This window comes from Ostrea edulis, chromosome 6, assembly GCF_947568905.1.
Source record: "Ostrea edulis chromosome 6, xbOstEdul1.1, whole genome shotgun sequence".
NCBI classification, from domain to species: Eukaryota; Metazoa; Mollusca; class Bivalvia; order Ostreida; family Ostreidae; genus Ostrea; species Ostrea edulis.
Window position 1 is genome coordinate 33914219 of NC_079169.1, and position 14485 is coordinate 33928703.

General features: G+C 35.0%; 1 protein-coding gene across 2 annotated transcripts in view; it reads left to right on the top strand.

Moving 5' to 3' along the window:
- The first annotated feature begins 185 nt into the window (after positions 1-185).
- Positions 186-14485, top strand: part of LOC125647747 (uridine 5'-monophosphate synthase-like) — a 15549-nt gene continuing 1249 nt past the window's right edge. Inside the window, exons 1-11 of one of the 2 annotated variants that reach the window (XM_048874546.2) lie at positions 201-379; positions 1695-1793; positions 4726-4887; positions 5221-5373; positions 7896-7999; positions 9421-9586; positions 10024-10155; positions 11919-12052; positions 12275-12404; positions 12554-12638; positions 13627-13725. In XM_048874546.2, coding sequence (XP_048730503.1) covers positions 224-379; positions 1695-1793; positions 4726-4887; positions 5221-5373; positions 7896-7999; positions 9421-9586; positions 10024-10155; positions 11919-12052; positions 12275-12404; positions 12554-12638; positions 13627-13725 — 1420 coding nt within the window. In that variant the 5' untranslated portion in view covers positions 201-223. Of the gene's footprint in view, positions 380-1694; positions 1794-4725; positions 4888-5220; positions 5374-7895; positions 8000-9420; positions 9587-10023; positions 10156-11918; positions 12053-12274; positions 12405-12553; positions 12639-13626; positions 13726-14485 lie in introns of both variants that reach the window. The other variant, XM_048874547.2, reaches the window with a different exon arrangement.

Here is a 14485-nt window from a genome sequence, read left to right on the forward strand (position 1 = left end):
AGTAATGTTAACTGTATTTCATATAAAATAATTTTCTAAGTATCCATCTATCATAATTCAACTTACAGCATGTCTTCTAATAATAAATGTCTAAAGTTTTGCATAATTGGAGTATCATTCTTTGAGATTACGGACAAGTTTTACAGATTTTTTAAGCTTGGTTACCAGTTTTACACTATTTCATCAGACTATGACCGAACCCGATCTTAATTTATGAACAAGCATGGCGGTAAATGACAGATTGAGTAGAAAAGAGTCGTTAATATTAGAACTTTATAAGGTAGAAGCTGTTAAGTTTGGAAATTTTAAACTGAAGAGTGGGATAGACTCGCCAGTTTACTTTGACTTGCGTGTCATTGTGTCATATCCGGCTCTTCTGGTAAGTTCTTCCAGTGACATTTATCAGTAGATCTACACTAGATAGAATGTTCTATCGTTAAAATGATAATGTCCTACGGAGGGCCTGTCCCGAGACACAGTTAGATTATTCTAACTAGATCTACACATGCATTCCACTATTTAATCTCATTCTCAGCAAAATTCGTCGATGCTGGAAATTTGGACTGACGCCTCTTATTTATTGTCAGTCCAACTATCCAACCTCGACGAATCTCGCTGAGATTAGCATTCCACAGAAAAGAGCATATAATAGTAGGGGTGTATACCATACCCAGCCCAACCCCAACCCCCTAAGATTTTTATTTGGGGGTGGTAAGGTATAGACCCCTGCTATTATTATTACAGACAAAGTTACCGGTTCCTGTGGGTATTCATGTCCGGGTTTTTTCATATAAAATGTTAAACACCTTATTTAATGAACGGGTTGGGAACACTTCACCTATAAACGAAATCTTGCTGAAATGCGATTATCTCTCTTCTTTAGTGAGGAAATTAACATTGCCATAAACAGGTGTTTTATTGTTTTGATTGAAAATAATGACAAATCCCGTTCAATGCTGAATAAATGCGACACACAGGCAATGTGGCATGAATTCAATTACCTAGAAGGTAAAACACAGTGAAATTTCATATCAACATTGCTGCGTAAGAGAGAAGGAGGCAGAAATACAATGCAAATCACGAGTACTTTTGTTTTGGCTTATATATTTGCAGTAGTATCAGACATATTAGTACTTTTTCCTTTTTTTATATGTACTCCTTGGGTGTTTTTCTCGGTCGTACGGGATATATATTTACTCTGCAGGCTAAAGACGAATAATTGTGTATTAGCGAGAAGATAAGGGAAGTGTTCACCCCAACCTGATTAAGGTTTTAAGCATCAGAAGGGCTGTGAAAATGAATTTAATAATTATTGGAAATGAAAAATAGTAAATGGAAATATTAATAGAATTAGACTGAAATATCGGAATAGAATCATTAATGGTAAAAAGAGATTTCACATTTAATTAACTACATTAAATCAGTGCTGTAGACTTGGGATGAAAACTGATATACCCTCCAGGGTCTTGTATTAAATTACTAGTCAGATGCTTTCACCTCTGATCTCTCCAGACCAATTCAGCCTTGATCACAACTTTATATACAAGATGGAGATGAACTGAGAGGTCAAGGTCAATAAAGTTGAATATCAAATTTGTTTCAACTGAATAAGGCTATGATCAATGTTCATGGACATTTTGTTTCATGATTATTCTTTGATCATGCTGATAATTATTTTAATCCACTCACCACAGAATGAGGTTGCAGAGTTGACCTGGGAGACTGCAAGAGGAGCTGGCTGTCAGTTTGACTCTGTGTGTGGAGTCCCATACACAGCATTACCTATAGCAACAGTAAGTAAAGTAGCTAAGTAACAGTAGGTAGTTATAGCAACAATAAGTAAAGTAGGAGTTATAGCAACGGTAAGTAAAGTAGCTAAGTAACAGTAGGTAGTTATAGCAACGGTAAGTAGCGGTAAGTAGTTATAGCAACAGGAAGTAAAGTAGGAGTTATAGTAATGGTAAGTAAAGTAGCTAAGGCCACAGTTTTTTAATTTATTGGTTTACGGATTTTAAAGATAAAATTTAGGGTCGGTCGGAAGAAAAAAATAAAATAAAACATTTTTATATTTGATACTCAAATTCTTTCCACCACTACACAAGGTATACTAATTTACGAGAAATATGCATACCTTTCTGAGTTTTATCTGGTCATATTTTTTACAGGCGTTCATTATAATATCAAAAGCATCTAACAATTTCTCACACTGTTCTATTCCCTGTTAGGATTTTTAACGGCAGAGATGCACGTACATGTATTCAAATACATTTATTATGACATGTACTGCTGTGGTATAAAGTCACTAGTTAGAATTATTTAAATGTGTCTTGGTACAGGCCCTCACCACACTCAAACCGGGTCCGTAGGACATTATCATTTTAACGATAGAACATCCTATCTAGTAAAGTCGCGAACAACTGTACCTTCCTCTCATCTTTAAACACTCAAATAGCACTGCATTTCGTGTTATGTTATCAGAAAGAATACCGCCAATTGTATGAGAAATATTTATTTCTATCAATTCCTTTTTTCGTGATGAAATGCCATCTGGCATCTGTTTCGTCGACAAGAACGATATAGGTAACCTTACTGTCATCGTGCGTGGCCATATCTGTTTACATGGTTTTTAAAAATATGGAATAAAGATATTTCGCAAAACGAATAGTGATTACCAAATACAAATCAATAAGTTTACGTTTCACGATTTCTATTCGTAAAACTGAAAATGCATTTTATTTTTATTTTCGATTTGACATGTTGGGTAAAATCGGCGGAATTAAAAAAAAAAGTACAAATTTGCATTTATTTTTTTTCTGATTCCCCAGAAATTAGGGTCGGCGGATCCGTAAACCAAGAAATAAAAAAACTGTGGCCTAAGTAACAGTAGGTAGTTATAGCAATGGTAAGTAAAGTAGTTATATTAAGTAACTGTAAGTAGTTATAGCAACAGGAAGTAAAGTAGGAGTTATAGTAATGGTAAGTATAGTAGCTAAGTAACAGTAGGTAGTTATAGCAATGGTAAGTAAAGTTGCTAAGTAACAGTAAGTAGTTATAGCAGTGGTAAGTAAAGTTGCTAAGTAACAGTAGGTAGTTATAGCAACGGTAAGTAAAGTTGCTAAGTAACAGTAAGTAGTTATAGCAACGGTAAGTAAAGTTGCTAAGTAACAGTAAGTAGTTATAGCAATGATAAGTAAAGTAGGAGTTATGACAAAGGTAAATTGGTTGTATGTTGTTTAAAGTCCTACTTGAGAATCTTTCACTCATATTGGGATGTCACCATTGCCGGTGAAGAGCTGCAAAATTTAGGCTTATCGGAGTTCATAATGTCTATGTTCCTGCTCATGCTTTCTCCTCCATACCATGCAGTACATTAAGGGGAGGTGGTTTCATTTGGAGCACTTCCAATTTGGGGAGCTGGGGAGACATTTGTTTTTCATAAAAACAGTCTCTAGTTTTTTAACAATTCTATCAGTACATGAAACATGAAGATAACGAACAGTGATCAATCTCATAACTCCTATTATAAGTGATGCAAAATACATAGTTGGGCAAACACGGACCCTTGGACACGCCAGAAGTGGGATCAGGTGCCTAGGAGGAGTAAGCATACCCTGTCGACCGATCACACCCGCCATGAGTGAGCCCTATATCCTGATCAGGTAAACGGAGTTATCCGTAGTCAAAATCAGTGTGCCAAGAACGGTCTAACAATCGGTATAAAACACGTCAGACAGCATTTGACCCAATGATAGGTTGTATTGACAAACTAGATCGTTATAACAACCATAGAATTTGCGAAATGCTGACTTCAATCAAGAATGTTGAAACCCCTGTACCATCAACTTGTTTGTCAGTAGCTTGCCTCGATTTAAAAACTGACCATATGCAGAACAAGCTCTTGCGTATCGAATCAGTTGAGAGATATAAACACCATATGCAGGTGATAATGGAATAGTGCTACATAAAAATGGGAAGTTGATGATGAAGAATCTGAAATCATCCCGTTTGTCATACAGTTGAGTTGTCAGTTTGCCATTTAATGTCTACTTTCAATACAATATCTAAGTATGAAGCAGAAGTGGATGACTCTGTAGTGTCTTTTATTTCGAGCTCACAGGGATATATCGAATCGACATATGAATGCGTTATTATTGTTGATAGACAAAATGCCATTGATATATCTGAATGTCAAATTGAAAGCAACAGCAAGAGATTTTTTCTTCTCACATTTTTTAATAAATTCTGCTTCATATGAATATAGAAACAGGTCAGCTAACAAAGGAGCACAATTTGTGCCCATGGGAATTCTAACAGACTGTTGGAAGACCTGATCACCAAAGACCACGAAGATATTGTCAATGAGGAACTCTTTTTAGCATATTTTTTATTTCAACTTCAGAGTACTTGTGCGTGGAATCAGAGTTGTGTTTAACAAAGTAATTTTTTGGATGACTGATCACTAGATATGAATATTTCCGTTTTCCATTTTTGTTGAAGAAGCAACTGTCTATGATGTCAAAAAGTCTTGTCTTTAATTTATCGTGAGGAATGGTCTTGTAAAATGTTGAAAAGTCATAGGTTTTGATGTTATTGATTTAGGAAAAGTTTTGCGATTTATTTTCATTTACATGTACTGTTATTTAGCATGTGTTATTAAATCTTCTTTTTTCATGACGTTTACTTTTTTAGTAAGAAACAGTGATAGAATTTCTTTTCTTATTTCAGTGTTTCTCTGTTCACCATAATGTGCCAATGTTAATTCGAAGAAAAGAAGCAAAGGATTATGGGACAAAGAAGATGGTGGAAGGTCATTACAAAGAAGGAGAAAACTGTCTGGTTGTTGAGGATGTTGTCACCAGTGGGGGGTCTGTGATGGAGACGGTACAAGTAAGTTTTCATGTCAGTACATTATCCGTTGAATATGAAATGTGTCAGAATGATAAAACAAAAACAGTGTGTTGACATTTTCATTTATTCAGGTAATACATACACTTTATTGTAGGTGCTCACAGACTGTGGCGTCAGTAATTTTAAAATGTCTCTAGTCATAGGGATGTACATGTGGGACATCGTACATGAATTTATTTATTCACCAATCAATATGATCAATTTTAAATACATTATGATACAAAATATGTTATGCATAAGTTTCCACATTGGTCAGAAATAGGATCATTAACAAGCTGGGTTTTTTATAGGGAGTATTTCCTGTCTTTTAAGATGCTTGATCCTCTCTATGAAGCGAACGATGAATTGAATAGGCAGATCAACATTGAGGAAATTAAAAAAGTAGTTCAAAAAGCGAAAAACGGCAAATCTCCTGGAGTTGATGATTTACCATACGAGGTTCTTAAATCTGAGAACGTTATCAAAGTAATGCATACAATGTTTTTGTTATATTTGGACACTCATATCATTCCATCGATTTGGCGGAAGGCTATTATTTGTCCGATACTGAAAGACAATACATTAGATCCCAGAATACCTTTAAATTATAGAGGAATCAGTCTGCAATGCGTAGTGGCTAAAATTTATAGTTCTGTTTTGAACAATAGACTTTTGACATACTTGGAAAATCAAGAGCTTCTTGTGGATGAACAGAATGGTTTTTGTAAAGAAAGATCATGTTTAGACCATGTATTTACATTAAACAGTGTGACCCAGAATACAAATTCTAGTTTTGTGGCATTTACAGACTTTTAAGCAGTGGAATTGATGGTAATTTCTACTACGCAGTCAAATCGTTATACAAAAACTCACAATCTTGTGTCCGTTTAGGCGAGGGATACACGAATTGGTTTGGTTGCAATACAGGAGTGAGGCAGGGAGACAATTTATCCCTTACTTTATTCGCGCTCTATATAAATGATCTCGCTCTTCAGGTAAAAGCCCTAAACAAAGTTCAAATTGACGACTATAATTTGAGCATTCTGATGTATGCAGACGACATTGCTTTAATAACCCCAAATGAGACTGATTTACAGGACATACTGGATACTGTTGACTCTTGGTGTAAGAAATGGCGCCTTGAAATAAACCCGGACAAATCAAAAGTTGTTCATTTTAGGAAAAAACGAACGAAAAGAAGCAACTATAAATTTAATCTAGGAGATAAACATCTGGAATATGAAACATCTTATAAATATCTTGGAGTAATATTTGACGAAAAAATTGACTTCAAAGGGAATGCGGAAAACCTTGCAAAATCTGGAGGGCGTGCATTGGGATCTGTAATTTCAAAAATACATTCTTTGAAAGACGTTGGATTTAAAACATATGAAAAATTATTCCATAATTATGTCGCACCAATTCTAGATTATTGTAGTGGAGTGTGGGGTTATACAAAATATCACTGTGTGGAAATGGTCCAAAACAGAGCAATGCGATACTTCCTCGGCGTTCATCGTTTTACACCGATCCTAGCGATCCAAGGAGAAATTGGATGGTCAACCTCATTCTGCCGACATCAACTGAACATGATACGCCTTTGGAACCATATATTGATGATGGACAAGGAATGAACTACCAAAAAAGTATTTTACTGGGATCGAGTTCAGCCAAGTCAGTCAAACTGGACCGCACATATTAAAGCCATGATAATGGATTCATTAGATATGACTCAACATTACTTGACTTTAAGAGTATGCGATATAGAATCCACCGAAGCCAAATTACATCAGCAATCCTTGGTTCATTGGCTCCAAAATATCCCCAAACTCAGAACTTACTCTCTCTTAAAACTCGATACACCGTTGAAAAATATGTGGAATTCGACCTCCCCAAAAACGTGAGATCAACTATGGCCATGTTTAGATGTGGAGTTTTACCACTGAGAGTCGAAACTGGTCGATATAAATGCGAACCATTTGAGGACAGAATATGTGTTTTGTGTGAACAAAATGAAATAGAAACAGAGAAACATTTTTTGTTACACTGCTCTTTATATGATAGGTTAAGAAATTATTTCTTCAGCAGAATAGGTGTATCTCAATATCAAAATTTAATTTTAGATTATTCCTTATTTGTAAACGTAATCAATAATTATCCACGACAGACAGCAAACTTTATATTTAATTCCTATAAAATCAGACAGCAAAAATTACATAGAAAATGATAATCTTGTATCACCATTCGCATGTATATATACAATGTTATGATACATATATATTGATTCAAAGTGACATATAGGTCCGTTTGGGCCGGGTGTTCAATAATTTATGTACTTTGTAAAATGTTGTGAAATATTGTATTTTAAAACACATGTCACTATAATAAATAAATTACTTAAGAACTGGTCACTGTTTTCCGATGTCCCAGGTGGCCACTATTTTAAGATCCAGAATATTTGTATAAGGAAGACATGAGACTTTCCCAAATATTTCCTATTTCCCTTGAAATTTGAGGATTGACTTGTTTTAGGGTGTTCTGTGTTCTGGGGTGAGGGTTGACTGGTAAGGGTATTTTGTGTTCTGGGGTGAGGGTTGACTGGTTTTATGAAAGTGTTTTGTGTTCTGGGCGCGGGTGAGGGTTGACTGGTTTTAGGGTGTTTTGTGTTCTGGGGTGAGGGTTGACTGGTTTTATAAAAAAATGTTTTGTGTTCTGGGGTGAGGGTTGACTGGTGTTTTGTGTTCTGGGATGAGGGTTGACTGGTGTTTTGTGTTCTGGGATGAGGGTTGACTGGTTTTATAAAAGTGTTTTGTGTTCTAGGGTGAGGGTTGACTGGTTTTAGGGTATTTTGTGTTCTGGGGTGAAGGTTGACTGGTTTTATAAAAGTGTTTTGTGTTCTGGGGTGAGGGTTGACTGGTTTTAGGGTATTTTGTGTTCTGGGTGAGGTGTTGAGGAGTTTTATGTATATGCCTTGCAGGAATGTTTAAAAATGATTTTTCTGGTTTCAGACGCTGCAGTCTATATTGGTAACAGTATCTGATGCTGTTGTTTTGCTGGATAGAGAACAAGGTGGAAAATCTGCTCTTCTTAAAAAAGGAATAAAACTTCACAGGTAATATTTTTTAAATAATGAAATTAATTAAAAAATAAACTATACCAAGTGAACTAAAAGCAATCATGGCATCAAGTTTCCTATAAATTCCTATATTTGGGGTTATTCCTATAAATTCCTATATTTGGGGGGTTATTCCTATAAATTCCTATATTTGGGGGGTTATTCCTATATTGGGGGGGGGGGGGGGGGTCATTCCTATATTTGGGGGTTATTCCTATAAATTCCTATATTTGGGGGTTATTCCTATAAATTCCTATATTTGGGGGTTATTCCTATAAATTCCTATATTTGGGGTTATTCCTATAAATTCCTATATTGGGGGGGGGGGGAGGGGGGTCATTCCTATATTTGGGGGTTATTCCTACAGTGTATGAATTCCTATATTTCAACAAAAATGCCTTTATTCCCGGGAAATTCCTATATTTTACGATAAGCAAGAAATGTTGGATTCTGAAGCAAAACCAGTTCTGTATATTACAAACAATTTGTGTCAATATATGTTTGTAACTCTACAACATTTACTTCAAAATTCACCTTTCTTTCAGGTGTGGCGACTCTGCCCAGCCCAACTATTCCAGCTTTGCCTGCTGGATTAGTTTATCTTCCTTGCGGGAAGTCAAACAGTCCTGCAGATGAAGCTGTCCCCTGTTCTAACAAGTGTTTTGTTTCATGTTGAGTTTTAAAAAGACTTAGTGTAAAAATGCCCAAGGATAAAAAGTTTCAGGAACGCTGGTTAACTTAAGTAGATTCAAATGGACACAGGATACAGTCGTGGTGTGTTAAAGGCAGTTCAGATCATAGTGCTAGGTGTACCATTTGTAAAAGTGCCTTAGCCATCTTAATCATTTACTGATTTAAGCATTTTATGTAATAGCTTGCCAAATGTGTCATTTTGTTAATTGACATTATTTTATTGAAACAATGAAAGTTGTAATTCCTGTTAACTTGTAAATAAAAGGAGAGTGTAATGAGTGGAGGAGGAGGCTTAAAAGTTCAGAAGTTCTTTGTTTTTCTTGTCCTATATATTCCTATATTTCTGAGAAAAAGGTGCTATATTTCTGAGGTATGTCCTATATTTTTTTTGGACCAAAATTCACATGACACCCTGAGCAATCAATCTTGACTAGATACTTAATTGCATTTAAACAAATCATCCCTAAAACAAAAATAGACCAGAAAGGAATCATGACAGTGCCCAATAGCAATTTGAGGAAAAAATTAGATTCCAGCATTGTCTATAAATAAAATCATTACTAGTAACCATGTTGAATGACTTCAAAACATTCAACAAAAGTTTTAGAATACAGTTTATTTTTATTCAATTTATCATGAACATTTTGTTAGTGTTTTATTAATTCTTTGTACAGTGTTTATCATGAACATTTTGTTAGTGTTTTATTAACCTTTTCTTTGTACAGTGTTTGCACTTTGACAACAGTACTGGAAGTTTTGGAATCAAATGGAAAGCTTGATAGAAACATTGTAGAGAGGACGAGAAAATTTATTCAAGAAAATAGATTTGATGTGGATGCTTCTGAAAATGGTGCAGAGAAAATTGTGGGAAATCCAATTAAGAAATTTACAGTATGTGAAATTTTTTACTGCACTTCAAATCATACAATTGTACATGTAACATTGACTGTTTTTTAAAAACATTAAAGATGATATGTGTGTGTGTATTATTTGCTTGAAAAAATATATCCAGTAATTAAAAACTGATATTAGTACTGTTACATCTGTCTTATACTCTGTGTTCACTGGGAATTCAGAACTCTTATTTGAATTTTATTTTTTTTATGGTCTTTACATTGTGGAATTCAACATCCTTTCTAATCTGAAACAAACAAATCTTCAGTCTCCCAGACCAGAATAGACAGGTTTCACTGTTGGGATTTTCCAGCAGGTTAAGGCAAATACATGTGTTATAAGTGTAACAGTGCTATTAGCAAATCATGTCAATTGATTTTGTTTTGATTTTTGAGGCATACAGGCAAAATTAATTGGTAACCTTTGTTTTTCAGGTCTTCAGTCATGCAGACAAAATGACAATGTGCAAAAATGTCAAACTTCACTCATTGTATGAAATTATGGACAAAAAGAAAACCAACCTAGCCGTGTCTGTCGATCTCACAACCTCTGATGATGTGCTAAAGGTACACCATTAACATGTTTGTATATTTATCATGCCCCCCCCCCCCCCCCCCCCAAAGAAGAGGGGCATATTGATTTGCAGCGGTAGGTCTGTCGGTCGGTAGACCAGATGTTGTTTGCTTTATATATTGAGGACCATCTCCTTCATTTTGATGATATATCATATGTGGGTTGGTTATGAGTCAAAGAGGACCCCTATTGATTTTGAGGTCCAAGGGTCAATCCACTCTGGACATAGGAAGATACTATCCATTCAATATCTTGAGAATCATTTACTTGACAGACATCAAACTTGGTACACTGGTGTATCCCAAGGAGTAGATGATTTTGAAAGATTTTTGAGGTTACATGGTCAAAGGTCAAGGGTCAAACTGGACATAGAAATATATACAGTTCACTAAATATCTTGGAGAACCCTTTGCTTGACAGACATCAAACTTGGAACATTGGGACATCCTAAGTAGTAAATGACCCTTATTGAATTTGAGGTCACATGGCCACAGATGAATGCACTCCCTCCTCTGATGACATGTTGAAGGTACACCATTAACATGCTGCATGTAATATTTATAATTAAGATGTACATTTTAAAAGTGTCGTATGTAATATTTATGGTTTATAATTTAGTATTGTATGTAATATTCATAATTCTGGTATTAGTATAGTTGTTTCATTTGAATGTGAATTTAGATTAGTTGCAGTAAAATATTAAATGTAGAATTTGTAGTGATCATTACATAACATTACAAAACTGGTAAAAACCCACTGTTTTAAAATTGCTTTCCCTGATCTTTAAGCTTCTTACACTGTACCAGTTTTTCTCAATGACCGTTTTTAATGTGGATTTTCAAATCTTCTTAATGTTTTATTTTGTTGAGTTCTAATACTTTGCATAGTGTTCGTCATTGAAAAAACTTTAGCTATCGATCTTAATTATAGTGTTTTATGTTGATAATTTTACAGATATATGATAAGATCATGTCATACTGCCATTTAATTGTGTTTTATTGTTGCATTCCACTTCTGTGACATTAACAGTAGGTTGCTGTATGTCATTGTCATTAACACTAAAGCCCTATCAGTGAAACTTCTCACAGAGATTTTTCTGTCCTTGGAATGTTTTCTGAGGTCAATTGCCAGGTTAAGGTCACAGACATCACTCTGTTTCCTATGTTGAAAAATCTAAATGTTAATGTGACAATCAGTTCTCTCCCCTTGATAATTTAATTAAACAGTCTGAATAATGTAAAAATAAATTCTCTCCCCTTGATAATTTAATTAGACAGTCTGAATGTTAATGTGACAATCAGTTCTCTCCCCTTGATAATTTAATTAGACAGTCTGAATGCTAATGTGACAATCAGTTCTCTCCCCTTGATAATTTAATTAGACAGTCTGAATGTTAATGTGACAATCAGTTCTCTCCCATTGATAATTTAATTAAACAGTCTGAATGTTAATATGACAATCAGTTCTCTCCCCTTGATAATTGGTTAAAACTTCACATTCTGTAGGACTGACTACACAGGAATGATGAAATGAATACACAGGAAGTGACAAAATTTTATGAGTTGCACTTCTTAGAGAAGAGAGCTTGAGGTATTGGTGCAAGTTGGTGAAACTTATGTTTGATACCTTGTATTTCAAACCACTTTCAAGTGTGTAATCTTCCACATTCACTGTAATGAAAAAGTAGGTGCTAAATATCATTGTGAGAGAAGCCCACAGCTTTAGTTATGTATTCATATTCACTTGTGAATTTCAGCTTTTGGATGCTGTGGGTCCATATATATGCATAGCAAAGACACATGTTGACATCATAGCAGACTTCTCGCAGACCTTCACCAGCTCCCTGACAGACCTGGCCAGGAAACACAACTTCCTTCTGTTTGAAGACAGGTTATAAAATTGTGATTGGAAAAAATTCTATTTGAAAGATTTTTTTAAAATTCAGATTGATGTAGGTGGAAATTGATCACATTGTATAGGTGGAAATTGATCACATTGTATAATTTTGTTTTATTTCATCGATGGACAAACCAAGGGAACTCTCAAGTATAGTTCTTGGCAACTGTGACAAAATTTGATGGTAATATTTTATGATTTTTGTTTTTTCTGTAGGAAATTCGCAGATATTGGTAACACTGTAAAGCACCAGTATGAGGGCGGGCTGTACCAGATCAGCTCCTGGGCAGACATTATAAACTGTCACCCTGTCCCCGGGGAAGGGGTCATTCAGGGTCTGAAAGAGGTAAGAAGTTACACTGAAGGTCATTTCTAGAAACTGGTACTAAATTTCTTGCAAAGTGTACTGGTAACTTCAACATACATTTCCAGTTATTAGATCATGTAATTGATTTATCGAGATCAGACAGTAACAAATCACTTGTTCTCTTTTAGATTGGCCTTCCGTTAAACAGAGCTTGTTTGTTGGTTGCTGAGATGAGTTCTAAGGGTAGCCTCGCTAAAGATGAATACACAAAAGGTAACAAGGAAGTGTTGCCATGGTGAAAATGGATGAATTTATACAAAGATTAGACACAGCAGAAAATGATGCTTGCAATAAAGAAGGATTTCAATCCAATTGTGGTCAAATTTTTAGCCGAGTTGCAACGAAGTTGAACTCAGCTATTGGTTTGGTGATGCGGGCGGGCGGTTGGGCGTCAACAATTGGTTTCCTGATGATAACTCGAAAAGTTTACAATCTAACCAAACTTTGATATATTGTTGGGTACCAGGTAAGGAAGACCCCTATTGATTTTGGAGAAAATAGGTCAAAGGTCACAGTGACCGAAAATAGATTTAAAATTCCAAAAAAATTTGGTTTCCGAAGGATAACTCGAAAAATTTTAATTTGAATCAAATGAAACTTGGATATATTGTTGGATACCAGCAAAGCAAGGCCTCTATTGATTTTGGAGGAAAAAGGTCAAAGGTCAAGGTCACAGTGACCGAAAATAGATTGAAAACTTCAGACAAATATGGTTTCTGGACAGTAACTCGAAAAGTTTAAAACTGAAATTAGTTCTTCACAATTATAAATATGCCAAATCATTCCCGACTTTACAATGTATCCCATGCAACTCGGCTTATGCACCCAGGTGCATATATTGATTTTTAAAAATATTTTGTCAGTTATTCATGTACTGATAAAATGTTTACTATTTATCAAGTTTAATTAAAAGAATTGAAGTTAGAACTATGGTCAACATATAGTACATGTATGAAGTTAGAACTATGGTCAACATATAGTACATGTATGAAGTTAGAACTATGGTCAACATATAGTACATGTATGGGGCAACATATAATGTAATTACTGACTCCAAAGTAAATTTCATTTTGGTATAACTGACTTTTATTACTATATGTAAGACTGAATGGTTTGGACATGTGAGACAGATATTAATAAGATTGAATTGTTAGTACATGTGCGTGACTAATTATTACTAATGTTGAATTGCCTTTTACAGCTACAGTTACAATGGCAGAGAGGCACAAAGATTTTGTAATAGGATTCATCTGTCAATCAAAACTGACGTCGGACCCAGATCTCATTCATATGATGCCTGGTAGGTTTTGATATATATATCAAAAGGCCATGGTTCAGGGTCACAGTCAGTCAAATATAACAATAATGTGGACATTATTTTCAACAGATATACTAGATAAGGAGAAAACGAAGCCAATTGATTTATAGTCAATAGCTACAAGAGAGAAAACTCCCAAGTTTTGCTGCAGAGATGACGGGTAGTGAAAGGAAGTAGCCCATAAATTTCTGATCCAAAGGTCATAGTTCAACGTCATATATAGTCATAAATAAAATGTATCAATATCACGGTCATTGTCAGGGATAGACAATGCACTAGGTAAAGAAACAGAAGGTTGAGATTTGAAAATGGCTTATCAATTTATGAGGTCAATAAGCCATAGGTCAAAATTCTATATAATCAGTGATACCTTTAGTTATGTAGAGAAGAGACATTTCAGGCCTCACAATGCTATCGAGACAGGAAAGAACAGATGCAAAATTATTTGTTATCAATGTCAAAATGCAAGGTCATATGAATAAACATTTGAGAACAGTTCTCTTCCAATGTCAGGTTACATGAATGTTCCATGTTTTGTTGCCCTCATTGATCTTTTCTGTTTTGTCCACCCATTTTCTCTTTTTATCTCTGACAGTACAAGAAAGAGATTTTGGAACCACATGTATAGACAAAATACTGACCAACAGACAGAATACTGACCAACAGACAGACACATGTATAGACAAAATACTGACCAACAGACAGAATACTGACCAACAGACAGAATACTGACCAACAGACA